Genomic DNA, 13,484 nt, shown 5'->3' on the forward strand with positions numbered 1-13,484 from the left:
TCTTTCTATGAACTAGATTTATAAATTTTTTCCATTTTTTATTTTTTATTTTTTGTTATTTTCTAACTTTCTATAAATTGGAATTTATTTCTTTATAGCTTGTCCTAACAATAATACTTTTCATCCCTGTCTTATTTTGTCATATGTTTTTAATTTTCAATTTTATGATTTTGTTCGTTTATTAATTTTTCTTTCCTTTAAATTAAATTGAAATTACTGTTTGACCATTTTATTTTTAAACACCATCCACATGGTTTAATTCGTAAGAATTTCAAACATAGTGAATAATTTGAAATTTTCAAAGGGGCAATATGAAAAAAAAATCCAAAAAAATCTCAACGCAACCCTTTAGCCGGTTACCCACTTACCCATGCAACGGTCAACATCTCTTCTGGTTGACCGAGAGAGTCAACTCGGCCGAGTCAGTCGCCAAACACGTGAGCAAACTCGTGTCATCGTCTGCCGGCTTTCAAACCCACTCGTCTTGCAGACAAAAATGCCCTTTTTTATTTTTATTTTTGGAAAAAAATTCCCCTTTTCTTTAACAATAATTCCATTTTTCACTTTATATTTAATTATTGTTAATTTTCCAATTATAAATTATTATTATTATTATTATTGTTATTATTATTTTTCTCATCAAAAAATCCCAAAACCTAATCCTTCCCATGGCCTTTTACCTTCACACGCTCACAATCAAATCAAAAGAAAGCAATTCCGTATAAAACCTTTTTTTTTAGTTTATGGCCCCTCTTAAAAGTTTGTATTTACGAATTACGGAATTACTCTGTCTTTTTTCAATTCTGATCTTTTTTGGGGGGTTAAATGTGAAATTGTGAAAGGGATGCAATCGAGAGCTCTATAAATATTTGGGAATTATTGCAGTGTTATTCTCTTCGACCGGCGAGGAATTAGCATCGGATTGGCGGCGATGGTCGAGACCCGCCGGAGTTCCGCTTCTTCGAAGCGCCCTATCTCTTCTCCGTCGAACTCCTTGCAATCCACTGCAAAGCGCTTCAAGGTTTTGATCCTTTCCTCTTTTGGGCGATTTCGATTTTCTTGGGGTTTGATCTGATTAGGGCCTGGCGTGGTGTTGTTTGGATGGTTTTCAGGTTGAGGAGTCGGGATCTTTGAAAGGAGATCGGGCGAATTTGAAGAAATCAGCGGTGGATTCCTGGCAGCAGGCATCGGATCCGTGCGCCTCCGATCCGCCCAGGGAGTCGTTGGACAAGGCGCCGGCGCAGGAGGAGCGGACCAGCGAAACGGCGGCGCGAGGTCGGTTTGAAGTCCTTTTGTGTTTGTTTTTTTTGTTTATTTTAGCGTGGTTTGATTATTGATGGGAAGTTTGAAGTTCGGTGGCGTGTTCTTTTTGGGGTTCTTTTAGGGTGTGGTCATGCCGAGGCAGAGCCCTTAACGAAGTTGCTGACGCCGTTGGATTTGCCGAAGAAGAAAGTGGTGAAGACGCGACCCAAGCTTCCATGGGGACGATTAATCTCTCAGTGCAAACAGGTTTGCTCTCGTTTGATATAGTCACACAGTTTTGACGAACGTTTTTTTAGCTGAAAACTTTCTTTTATTTTCATTTTTTAATTTTTTTGGAGTTTTGTTATTCATACCTTAGTGAACTAGATGCGGCATTGTTTGGGATTTGGATACGCAAGTGTTTTTCATTGAGAGAAGCAGGAGTTCAAGGATTTCATCACTCTCTTCATAGTATTTTATTATTGGAGTGCATCGTGTTCCTTGGCAATGATATTTCATTATAAATCGGTGCTTATTTCTCTTTAGTATTAGCTGCAGAAATACAGACATGAGATCTAGAAGTTTGATTAATCTTAAAATAAGGTTGCGTTATTTGGTTGCCTTATTTGAAATTATTTTAACGCAATGGTGTCGTCAGAATTGAAGATTTCTTATTATGGAGATTATGAAATCAATAATGATTGAGCTTGGGACTGTGCTCATAAATACATGCTTCGATGCACTATTGAAGGTTTTTTGTATACTCAAATTTTTATATGAGAAAGCTGTTTAAGTACTTAAACACTGTGTATAATTAAATGATGCGGGGTGTACCATTTGAAAGTTTGTTTGCTAGCTGGTTCTCTTGGTTCATAAAGTTTAATGAAATAAATTTTGATGTCTTTAACCCCTTGTACTGGCCAGGATGGTTGTCTTAATCAACTTATTATATCTGAATTATCTGTTGACATTTTGAGGATGCTAGATTCTCTTGAATCATGATTAATTCGTGTTAATCTGCTGTGAAAAGCAGGGATTGACCTATAGTTGTTCTTTGTGGTTATCATTTCTCTTTTGAACAACTTAGCATAGAAATGCTCTTGGGTTACATTTAAATTCCTTGAAGTCATCCATTGATCTTGGACCTGGGGTCGTGCTAGATATGGGTCTTCAGGAAATGCGCTCAATAGTTTATTACGGTTTTCTATAGTGCGCTATTTTCAAGCTCATTATTTTCATTTTTCTTTCTTTTTTCCAAATTCTGGGATGAACTTGCTCCTTGATGTTCCTTCTTTATTTGCTCACTGTGTCTTTGTTTGCTTGTTTTTCCATAGAACCCTCACGTTCCTATATGCGGGTCTCTTTTCACTGTTGGTCAAAACAAAAAATGCGATTTACGTTTGGAAGATCAATCTATAAGTCCAACACTATGCAAGTTGAGGCACACAGAGGTAACTATTATGTGTTATTGTAACAAATTCATGAAACTAATATATTTGCATATTTTGAGATGAAGAGCACTACATGGTGCCTTAAGATGTGATCAAACTTGTAGACTGAGTTTTATGTTCTATCTTCAGCATGGAGGTGCATCAGTTGCTGTGTTAGAAATCTCAGGGAGCAAAGGTTTTGTACGAGTTAATGGGAAGATCATTCAACAAAGTTCTAACATTATCCTCTCTGGAGGGGATGAGGTTGTTTTCAGTTCAACTGGAAGACATTCTTATGTATCCTTTTCAGATTTTTCTTTTCATATCGGTACAGTAATTATTTTTTAATTATTAATGAGGTGTTTAATTTTCATATGTCACTATGAGCTCTTCACGTTTCATTTTATAAACAAATGTTCTTTAGCTTCTCTTTAGATATTTGAGCAACTTGGGATTGAGAAATTAACTACACCGCCGTTACCCTCCTCGCTTAGCATGACAGAATCACAGGTCTCCCCTGCCCGAGGAATTCAGCTTGAAGCTCGATCAGGTGATCCATCGGCTGTTGCTGGTGCTTCAATACTGGCTTCTCTTTCAAATCATAGAAAGGACATACCAGTTCCTCACCCGGGATCCAACTGTCAAAACATTCATCAAGGACTGGAAACACCAACCCTGCCCTCTGTTTGTGATGCTTCAGACATTGTCCTTCCTGATCTTGATATAAGTGGTGACTTGGAGAGGGGTCCAACTGAACACAATGGTGTCAATGGGCCTCCTGCCTCTGATTTTGCTGCTAATGAAGCCTTTCAACTTAGTACTATTGGTTTGAATGCTCATTTTGCCTTAGAAATTGAAAAGTTTTATAGTGCTAAATTTAAATTAAGACCATATGTCTTGATGAACACAGGATCGCCAGCTGCTGATTTGGATTTGAGTGGGAACATGTTCAAAGTGCCTGAAGATCAAAGGGAGGTGCGGAAGGATCTTGATTGTTCTGATGTTTTGCCTACCAATCGGTTCCAAATTTTCAAGGATGGCTTGAGACAAGGGATTCTCAGTGCTTGTGATTTGCAAGTTTCCTTCGATGATTTTCCCTATTACCTAAGGTGTGAATTTCTTAATAGTATATTGATTCTTTCTGGCTTTACCTGTTTGCCTATGCTTGTTTATTGTTTATACTTGTTGGTGCATATTTTTCTTTTTCTTTTTTTCTTTTTTCAATTTTTTATTCCATCTTATTTTTTTATTTTTTTGATTTTTATTATTTTAGGTGTCCAATAAGCTCTATGTATTTTTAGAGGCTAAAATTGTCTAGTGAGTGGAGTATTTTTTGCAAAATTTCTTAGGTAATACATTGAGCTGGTAGTAGTGTGGGCATATCATCATGCTACTGTTGAAGCATTACCCCATAGGTTTACATCATGAGCTTGCTGCATACGCACATCAGGTTAAATAACAACCGGTTTTTAAACTGACTGATTTAAAACCACAATTATTTATCTGTATTGATTGGTGGACTAGCTGTGTATTGTTGTTCATCTTTGGTGGAATGATGATGATACCCATTAGATCTGTTGTATAATCTAATTAGCATAATAATGAAGATTTACCTTATGATTTTGTGACTTTTTAATTGCCGACTGACTTCTAATGTTTGGATGAGCTGATTATGTGCCAACTCTGTGACATGATTTATCGCATTTCCATCTTTATCACCATATCTTTCCTGATAATTTTTTGGATAATATGTTTGGCAGTGAACTGGTGGTTGATTGCCTTTTTTTCTTAGTAGCTTTTCTATGTCTAGTCTCAAGGTTCACGAAACTAGGCTCTGGACTCCTGGCTGCTGCTATAAATTTTGTTGTCCTCTAGTGTCAATAGTTTTCCTTGTTCTGTGTTATTCCATATGTACAATGACTTGCAGCCATGAGTACAGGACAATTGGTTTTGTAGTTGTCATCATGAAATATTATATATTCTGCTGTTTGAGTTCTGCATATTATTGGTGATTTAATCTTATTTAACATTTTCTCTTGTTTTGCAGTGAAAATACAAAGAGCATGCTGTTATCAACTGCATACATACACTTGGAATGCAAAGAATTTATTAAATTCACTTCAGATATTTCCTCTGCAAGCCAACGGATTTTATTATCTGGCCCTACTGGTTTGCTGCTTTATCTAGATCATTTTAGTAGCTGATGTGTTTGCATGTTTCATGCTTGTTCTAACAAAAAAATTATTTTTGCTAAACCTCGTTTAGGATCTGAAATTTATCAAGAAACTTTGACGAAGGCCCTTGCTAAACACTTCAATGCTAGGCTTCTTATTGTAGATTCTCTTCTGCTACCTGGTGTAAGCTTTTGTACTTCCCCATTGGAGAATTCTGTTTATATATGTATTCAAAGACTTCTGAAAGTTATGCTAGCTTTGAATATAGATGTGCGTCACCATCACTTCAAATATTAACATGATTATTTATTATTAAATTTATTGAATTTTTTAGTGCTATAAAGATGCTATTATTATTCATTTTGGAAAATAATGACAGGGATTGCCATCAAAGGATTCAGAGCCTATCAAAGAAGGTGGAAAAAGTGAGAAACCAAGCAATCCTTCTAAACAACGAGCTGGACAAGTTGAAACAGTACAGCTTAAAAGACCCGCTTCCAGTGTTGAGGCCGATATTGTAGGGGCATCTGCATTTAATTCCCAATCCTTGTTAAAGCAGGAGACTTCAACCGCATCATCAAAAAACTATACCTTTAAAGAAGGCAGGCTGTTTTGCTATATTGTTCTCATCGTGTACTCTTTTGTAGGTAACCTTGATTTATTGACTCTATTGGTTTAATATTAACTTAGTGTTTATAATTCTTTGCTTAGGTGATCGGGTGAGATATGTGGGTCCATTGCATTCAACAGGATTTTCTTTGCAAGCTCCCCAAAGGTATGTTCCTGTTTACAGGCCTCGATCATCGTAAATGTGCTGTTCATATTTCAATTACTCCAGTATTATCTCAGTAAGGGGCTTGGATTTATATGATGCCTTTCATATTCCAAATTCTATCAGCTTGGGATTTACACTACTCTCTCTGTTCTTTAGTTGCTCACGAATATTCTCCTCTAATCAAAGACTCATTTGACAAATTTTTATTCATGGCATCTGTACTTCATCTCATGTATCAAATGGCATGGTCATGCTCTCAGGTTATTTGAATAAGTATTTATATTTCCAACTTTTATTGGGACCAGCTATACATTTAGGCTTTTGGCCCATTTACAACTTCAAATTTCATACTAGAACTTTGGCATAAGATTTGATGAGTTTCTCATAGGGGAACATACATAGTTTCATTCAGGTGGATCACTGTGATTTTAACTTGGTGGCGACCAAAGTACTTGTATTTTATCCACTTGCTCAAGGTTAGCTGTACAGTGCATGGTCAAGAACTTGTTAGATACTACCTCATGTTTAGCATATCCTTAATTCATTAATCACTGTTTTTGGAATGTACTTAATTTTCTAGATGTTGAAGTAGTACAGTGACAGTCAGATTTGGATTTATTTCAAAAAATGTTTCTTTGGGTATGTAAGGCTTGTTGGTTTGGCATACTTGGTCTGATTAAATTAGAAAAAGATAACTCTCTTCAGCAGCCGTTGCTTATTTATCCGTGCAATGTATTCTTGGGTGTAATGTAATGTCAGAAGTACCAATGAGCATACTTGCAAAATCATTGGCAACATCCAGATTCTTTTGATTATTCTCCAAATTGTTTCTTTTTGTTGTTACTGTATGCGGATTCTTTTCTTATATATTGTTTTTAATGTTATGTTCAGGGGTCCAAACTATGGTTATAGAGGGAAAGTTGTTCTTACGTTTGAAAATGAATCCTCCAAAGTTGGTGTGCGATTCGATAGGCAAATTCCTGATGGTAATGATCTTGGGGGTGTTTGTGAAGAAGATCGTGGGTTCTTTTGCCACAGTGAGTGTCCGAGGGAGCCATGCTCAATCATGAACAGAGTACTTATTGATTGCTTTGGTTGATTGTTTCTATCTTACAATTTTTTTCAGCTGACTTACTTCGTCTTGATTATTCTGGTGGTGAGGACAGTGAAAGGCTTGCCATTAATGAGTTGCTAGAGGTCTGATGTAGTTTTTTTGTATCATGCTGGCTAAATTATCATATACCACTTCATTTTATTGTGCTTACTCCATTTTGTGCAGGTTGTATGTGAAGAAAGTAAAAGTGGCCCTCTAATAATATTTTTGAAAGATATTGAGAAATCTTTGGGGGGAAGCACAGACTCGTATTTGACCTTGAAAGCAAAACTTGAATTGGTACCTGCTGGTGTTCTTGTGATAGGTTCCCATAACCAGATGGACAGCCGTAAAGAAAAGGTTACGAATATTTTGAAATGTTCATATTAGCTTTCTTTTGTTAAACATTTTTTATCTATTGTAATGTTCAACTGAATATATTGCAGTGTCTGATTATTCATGTGGCATACCTATTTTGCAGTCACATCCTGGTGGTTTTCTTTTCACAAAATTTGGGAGTACCCAGACAGCACTTTTGGACTTTGCTTTTCCGGTAATCCCTGATAATTTTTCTAATCTGATAGTGCTTCTTCAGTATTTTCACGAAACAGGCGTGCATGTTAATTGATCTGGCAATATGAGCAATGGCTGTGCTTTTTTGAAAAGAGTAAAGAAAATAGTGTTATATGACGTATATTTTTCACAATCCTTGATATTAATGAGCACATCATTTATAATATGCAGGATAACTTAGGTAGACTTCATGATAGAAACAAAGAAGTCCCCAAGGCAATGAAGCAACTAACAAGGCTATTTCCCAATAAAATTACCATCCAAATACCACAGGTGTGCTCTTAACCTCTTGTTTCCCATCTGAAAGCTATTTGAGTGTAGGTGACAGTCTGTCTGATATTATGAGAAACCATTGCAGGATGAGGCCCAGCTATTAGATTGGAAACAACAGTTGGATCGAGATGTTGAGACTCTTAAGGCCAAGGCTAACATTCTTAGCATCCGATCTGTAAGTTGCAAGTACTTGCCATTATAGATCAAGGCATGCAGTTCTATGGTTTAACTTTGTTGATTCCCAAAATTTTTTGGCCTGTGGTGGTTTCCCGAGATTAATACTGGAATTAGTTCTTGAAAAATGCAGTTTCTGTTCCAATTCTAACTGATAAGAAGACTGGGTACATTGATTTCAATAAAAACAAAACAATTACATATTCAAAAATGTGTTTTTCAATAGAAGTATCAAATATATGGGAAATGGCACCATAATAGGTTGTGGTTCTTTGTTCAATTGCATATGAGGTTTCACTGCAACAATGATGCTGTCTAGAGAGAAACAGGGGCTGTTGCTGGGTGGTGTTGTTAATGGTGTGTGTGTGCACGCGCACTTATAGGTTCAAGGTCATTTGGCAGATCCAAATAGTAGGGGCTTACGGCTCCTTCTTGTTGTTGTAGTAGTAGTAGTGGTTTAAGTTCATTGGGGGTGATTAAGTGGACTTCACTACAGGGTACTAGTGGTTTACTATGTGTAGCTTCTGTTAGCAAAGATATAGAAGTGATCTTGCATCAAATATCCATTATTAAGGATAGATATTGCCAGCTTTGAAGAAAAACCAGATATTTTTTTGTTACAATTTTTATGGTTACAGGGATATCCCTAGTAGTTGCTGAGAGTTTTGGTGATATATTTTGGAATGCATTGTACTCTGAGAAGCCAATGCTGTTGTTGCAAGTTGATGATCTGTTATATTGTTGGTCTGTGTTTATTTTCTTGTAGTACTTCTGCGTGGAGGATATTGTGGTTAGGTTATGAGCTTGTTTTTGTATCCTTCTGTATGGTTGGTGTTTTTCTATTTTGTAATTAGACTTTTGTGATATTCCGTTTAATCCCACAGAATCATATCAAAATGAATATGTCAATACTAGAGTTGTACAACTGGTTAGGATTTGAATCACAGTATTACTTGGCTTATGATTTTTATTATGCACTTGTGCCTTTAACTTTTGATAAAGAAAAGACATAGGTTTTGCTTTAAGCACATACTTTCTATGTAACACACATCATTCCCTCACATTGACAGAAATTTGATGGACAATGTAACCCACCATGTGTCCAAAGAACCAGTCTGTTTCCCTTTTGCAACATTGGTTAAATAATAGTCTGGTTGTCCCATTTCTGATGATGCTGATTTAACTTATTTATTTTTTTATTTTAAGAGGATACATAATCTGTTATGGCGGACTAATACTTATGGTGTTATCTTCAGTTTCTGACTCGAAACGGATTAGATTGTTGTGACCTTGATACTGTGTGCATTAAAGATCAGACACTTACCAACGAAAGTGAGTGTTATTGTAGTTTCTGAAACTCCAAAAATCTTTTCATGTTAAGGTATCTATAATTTGTTGTTTTTTCCCTATAGGTGTTGATAGAATAGTTGGTTTTGCCCTAAGTCATCACCTTAAGCTCCACAGAACTGAAGTGCCTGTTAAAGATGCCAAGCTAACTTTTTCTGGCGATAGGTAATGCATTTTTCCATAATTTTAATTATTTAGTAGTGTAGGATTAATAATTTGACTCCTTTTGACACAGTTATGCTATTTTCATTGATTCAACAGCATTAAGCATGGACTAACTATGCTACAAAATGTTCAAGCTGATGCTAAGAGTTCAAAGAAATCTCTTAAGGTGAGCTGTTCCCTTAATTGGTATTGCCTTGAGTTTGTTCATAGAACATTATCTGTCATTAGGATTTTTATTATTTTGCAACTAATTGAATTGCGCCTTCATTTTCCAGGATGTGGTCACAGAGAATGAATTTGAGAAGCGACTTCTTACTGATGTTATACCACCAAATGATATTGGTGTAACTTTTGATGACATTGGAGCCTTGGAGAATGTAAAGGACACGCTGAAGGAGCTGGTGATGCTTCCTTTGCAAAGGCCAGAATTGTTTTGCAGAGGACAATTGACAAAGGTACAGAATCTTGCGGTAGTGTCAAGTAAGGATACATTTATTTATTAGTACCCTGTCCTTTAAAGGGTGTTGTCTTAGGGATTATTGCAGTGCTGAATTTTTATATTTGTATTTTGTTTTCGTGGAAATTACTGTTGTTACAATGGTTCATACTTCATAAAAACCATGAATTTGCAATCAAAGACTAGTTGATTAATTTGTAGTATACTGTCCACACTGATCACTAAGTTTCTCTTGGACTGAAACTTTGGTTTTTGACATGGAAGCTGAGCAACCATAAACTTATTGAACTTTGCTCATTTTTATCTGAAATTAAGGTCAACATCATTAGCTGTACTGTTATCTTTACTAGAATAATATGCTTTCCGGTGAAATTGTGTTCTATGCAAACATAAAATTAAATTTCTCAAGAATTGGTATCTAATGCAAGCTAAGTGTTAACTATTGGAAATAGCCATGACAGTTGAAATCTATATGACCAGTTATTGCTGTTGTGATCACTGGTCAGTTAGACCTATTATGGACCTCTATGCTGTACAACCAGGCAGTGGATTCTAAATTAATTGGTGAGTGTTGGATATTTTAGGGCTTGAAATGTGGGAAGGCCCTTCTGTATTGTTAGGTTTCATCCTTGGTTGTCAATTCTAAAGAAACAATGTGAAATACTGTCTATGAAACAAAACACTGCTAGTTATATGAACAATATGTTCATCACTTTATCTGCACTTCATGTTAAAGTTGTCTTCTTGGAATTCGGGCAACTAGGATTTACTCTGTCTCATTTGAAATATAATTTCTTCTCAATGCAAGTGCTAATTTGTAGAATTTTTTCACCAGCCATGCAAGGGAATACTGCTCTTTGGTCCTCCTGGTACGGGAAAAACCATGCTTGCTAAAGCTGTTGCAACAGAAGCTGGTGCAAATTTTATTAACATATCTATGTCAAGCATAACTTCAAAGGTACTGTCTCTGATCTTATTTTGATCATTATGCTGTATTGCTTGGTGATATACCTGCCTATTAATTTATGCTCAATTTCCTGTTGAACAGTGGTTTGGGGAAGGAGAAAAATATGTGAAAGCAGTGTTCTCATTAGCAAGTAAAATAGCTCCAAGTGTTATCTTTGTTGATGAGGTTAGTAATTATTGTTAACATCTTGTTTATTTTTCAGTGAGCATAGCTGTTCTTTTGTTCTTGTTGTTGTTTTTTTTTCTTTATATATAAAAAAGAAATTTCGTATATCAATTATTCTTGCTGGTCATTTGCTTTTCCTCAAATAGGTTGACAGCATGTTGGGAAGACGTGAAAATCCAGGAGAACATGAAGCCATGCGAAAGATGAAAAATGAATTCATGGTCAACTGGGATGGGCTGCGCACTAAAGATAAAGAACGTGTTTTAGTCCTTGCTGCCACTAATAGGCCTTTTGATCTTGATGAGGCTGTAATAAGGAGGCTTCCACGGAGGTAAACATTCCTTCATTGTGTTCAATGATAATGGTTTGTAGAATTTCTCTGATTTAAGGTGAATGTATTTCGCAGGTTGATGGTAAACCTCCCTGATACATCAAACAGAGAAAAGATTCTCAGAGTAATATTGGCCAAAGAAGATCTGGCTCCAAATGTTGATTTGGAAGCACTTGCAAGTATGACTGATGGATATTCAGGAAGTGATCTAAAGGTTTGTTGAGTCAAGCTCATGTTAAAATTTCTTTTTGTACATTAAATTGTAAAGATGTTGTTTTTGTGATTTCAGAATCTTTGCGTCACTGCTGCTCATTGCCCCATTAGAGAAATTTTAGAGAAGGAAAAGAAGGTAAGTTAATTCATGTACCACAAAGCCTTTTTGAGAACTCCACAGTTCTGCTTTGAAAATCAATGTCTTTGCAAGGCTTGATTTGCGATTTATATATCATCTGCCCCAAAAAGAATTGGTCATGGGGGTGGACAAATCAGAAGAGTGTGGCAGTATGCTTTGGTGCAAATGCCATTCCAGCTTTTGTATATCTCTGTTTATACCAAATGGATATCTTTCTCAAAATTTTGATGCATGCAATTTATGCACTTGTGTCATGGCCATCCACTTTTGGCTTTGATTATGATGAGTTGTTGCCACTACTCTTGATCATCTGTAAGTAGAACAATGCTCTAGGATGCTGCCCTTTCCTAATGGAAATGCTGCACAGCTTTTATTGGGAATTATGGTCAAAATACCAAAATGACTGGTCAAGCATGAAGCATCCTCTTTTAGGTTATGCACTCTGTTTCCTTTTCATTAAATCTATATTCTGAATATACATGCCAAACTAATACAACAGCCCAATGCACCCACTTAGTATCGGTAAACTAAGATATGCAGTGTAGTAGCTGACTACTCTGAGATATTACCTTTGTTCAATGTTTTCCTTGCTGGCAGTTGTTTCATTTGTGCAGTGAGCTGTATCTACACTCACAGTGACTCTATTCCTTCATATATTTGGATTATTTTGCTTGTGCCTGTATTGTTATGCTCATGTGTTTGATAAGTAATTATTGGTGCTCAAATTATTCTATGCTTAATGAAAGTATGATTTCTCATAAATCAAATTATTTGGAATCAATTGCAGGAAAGAAACCTAGCACTTGCAGAAGGCAGATCATCACCTACATTGCATGGGAGTGAAGACATTCGCCCTCTAAATATGGATGATTTTAAGTTTGCGCATGATCAGGTAATTCTTTTTATTTTTCATTTTTTTTAATGTTATTTGGCGCATTCTCTATGGCGTGTCTTTTCCTGATAAAAAAGTATATATATATATATATATATTTTTAATAATCTCACTCATTGACATCTACATTCTGTTCTTCAGGTGTGTGCCAGTGTATCATCAGAGTCGGCAAATATGAATGAACTTATTCAGTGGAATGATCTGTATGGCGAAGGTGGATCAAGGAAGAAGACAGCGCTTAGTTATTTCATGTAGTTAAGAATTCCACCCAAGTTTGCTGTACAGTCTTGAATCTTGATCTTACACCCTTTTGCTGCAAGAACTCACTCAGTTCAGTTGGGGGATCGACATCGAACGCTATGCTGTCGTAGGTTCTCATTGTACAATATGCATGTTGAGCCATTTATTTATTTTTCTTTGTTTTGGTATAAATTTAACTCCAGATCAGAGTTTAGTAAAATTGCATCATCGAGCTTTTAGTTAACCAAAAAGCTGCATTTTTCTTTTGTTCTCTGCTTGTAATTTGGATGCTAGGCCTTGGCATCATGGCTTCTTCTTTAGTTACCTTTCAGTTTGTACATACAATACCATCTGCTGAAAGGTATATAATATATATATATATATATATATTCATATGTTGCCACATAAATTCAATCTTTTTGTCTGATAACTGTTTGTTGCCTATTTGATTTTTTCCTTTGAACAGCTAGTTTTTTTCATATGTTGATGTTGTTGTGTTTTCCCTTGAAACATCTGGGGGATTTTGTTTGGATTGCATCGTGAATTGTGGGTGTTTTAGATGGTGTTTGATTGTCATGCTTGGAATGGAACTTAGCCATCAATGGGTTTAACCTTTTGTGTCATAAGTAATCACAATATCCTTAAATTTGAGAGAACATAAAATAATGGCCATATTTGTTTATAAAAATTTAATAATGAAAGTATAGTGGTTTAGGTGTAATAAAGCTATCAGTAATTATGGAAAAACATATTAAAAAAAACTTGATTTTGTACATAGAGTGGACCAAAAAAAACAAGACCTCAAAACCGATCATCAAATCTATCATACCTCAT

At 35.8% G+C, this 13,484-nt stretch overlaps 1 protein-coding gene across 3 annotated transcripts; it reads left to right on the forward strand.

Annotated features, from left to right (window-relative positions):
• The first annotated feature begins 885 nt into the window (after positions 1-885).
• Positions 886-13,064, forward strand: LOC120262902. 3 transcript variants are annotated; one of them, XM_039270812.1, is made up of 28 exons: positions 886-1,021; positions 1,113-1,275; positions 1,385-1,509; positions 2,577-2,693; positions 2,823-2,969; positions 3,108-3,498; positions 3,583-3,781; positions 4,720-4,841; positions 4,938-5,029; positions 5,226-5,448; positions 5,558-5,621; positions 6,513-6,658; positions 6,748-6,818; positions 6,901-7,074; positions 7,196-7,267; positions 7,459-7,560; positions 7,646-7,735; positions 8,991-9,066; positions 9,147-9,246; positions 9,343-9,412; positions 9,522-9,701; positions 10,539-10,661; positions 10,752-10,835; positions 10,982-11,166; positions 11,242-11,380; positions 11,456-11,515; positions 12,306-12,410; positions 12,552-13,064. In XM_039270812.1, exons 1-28 carry the CDS (start codon positions 932-934, stop codon positions 12,663-12,665), a joined length of 3,624 nt encoding a protein of 1,207 aa, XP_039126746.1. In that variant the 5' UTR covers positions 886-931; the 3' UTR covers positions 12,666-13,064. The 3 variants fall into 3 exon arrangements, with proteins under 3 accessions (XP_039126746.1, XP_039126747.1, XP_039126745.1); XM_039270813.1 differs by having other exon boundaries at positions 3,108-3,489; XM_039270811.1 differs by having other exon boundaries at positions 3,108-3,781.
• Positions 13,065-13,484: the final 420 nt, after the last annotated feature.

The sequence above is a fragment of the Dioscorea cayenensis genome, chromosome 6 (genome assembly GCF_009730915.1).
Source record: "Dioscorea cayenensis subsp. rotundata cultivar TDr96_F1 chromosome 6, TDr96_F1_v2_PseudoChromosome.rev07_lg8_w22 25.fasta, whole genome shotgun sequence".
In the NCBI taxonomy this organism is placed as follows: domain Eukaryota; kingdom Viridiplantae; phylum Streptophyta; class Magnoliopsida; order Dioscoreales; family Dioscoreaceae; genus Dioscorea; species Dioscorea cayenensis.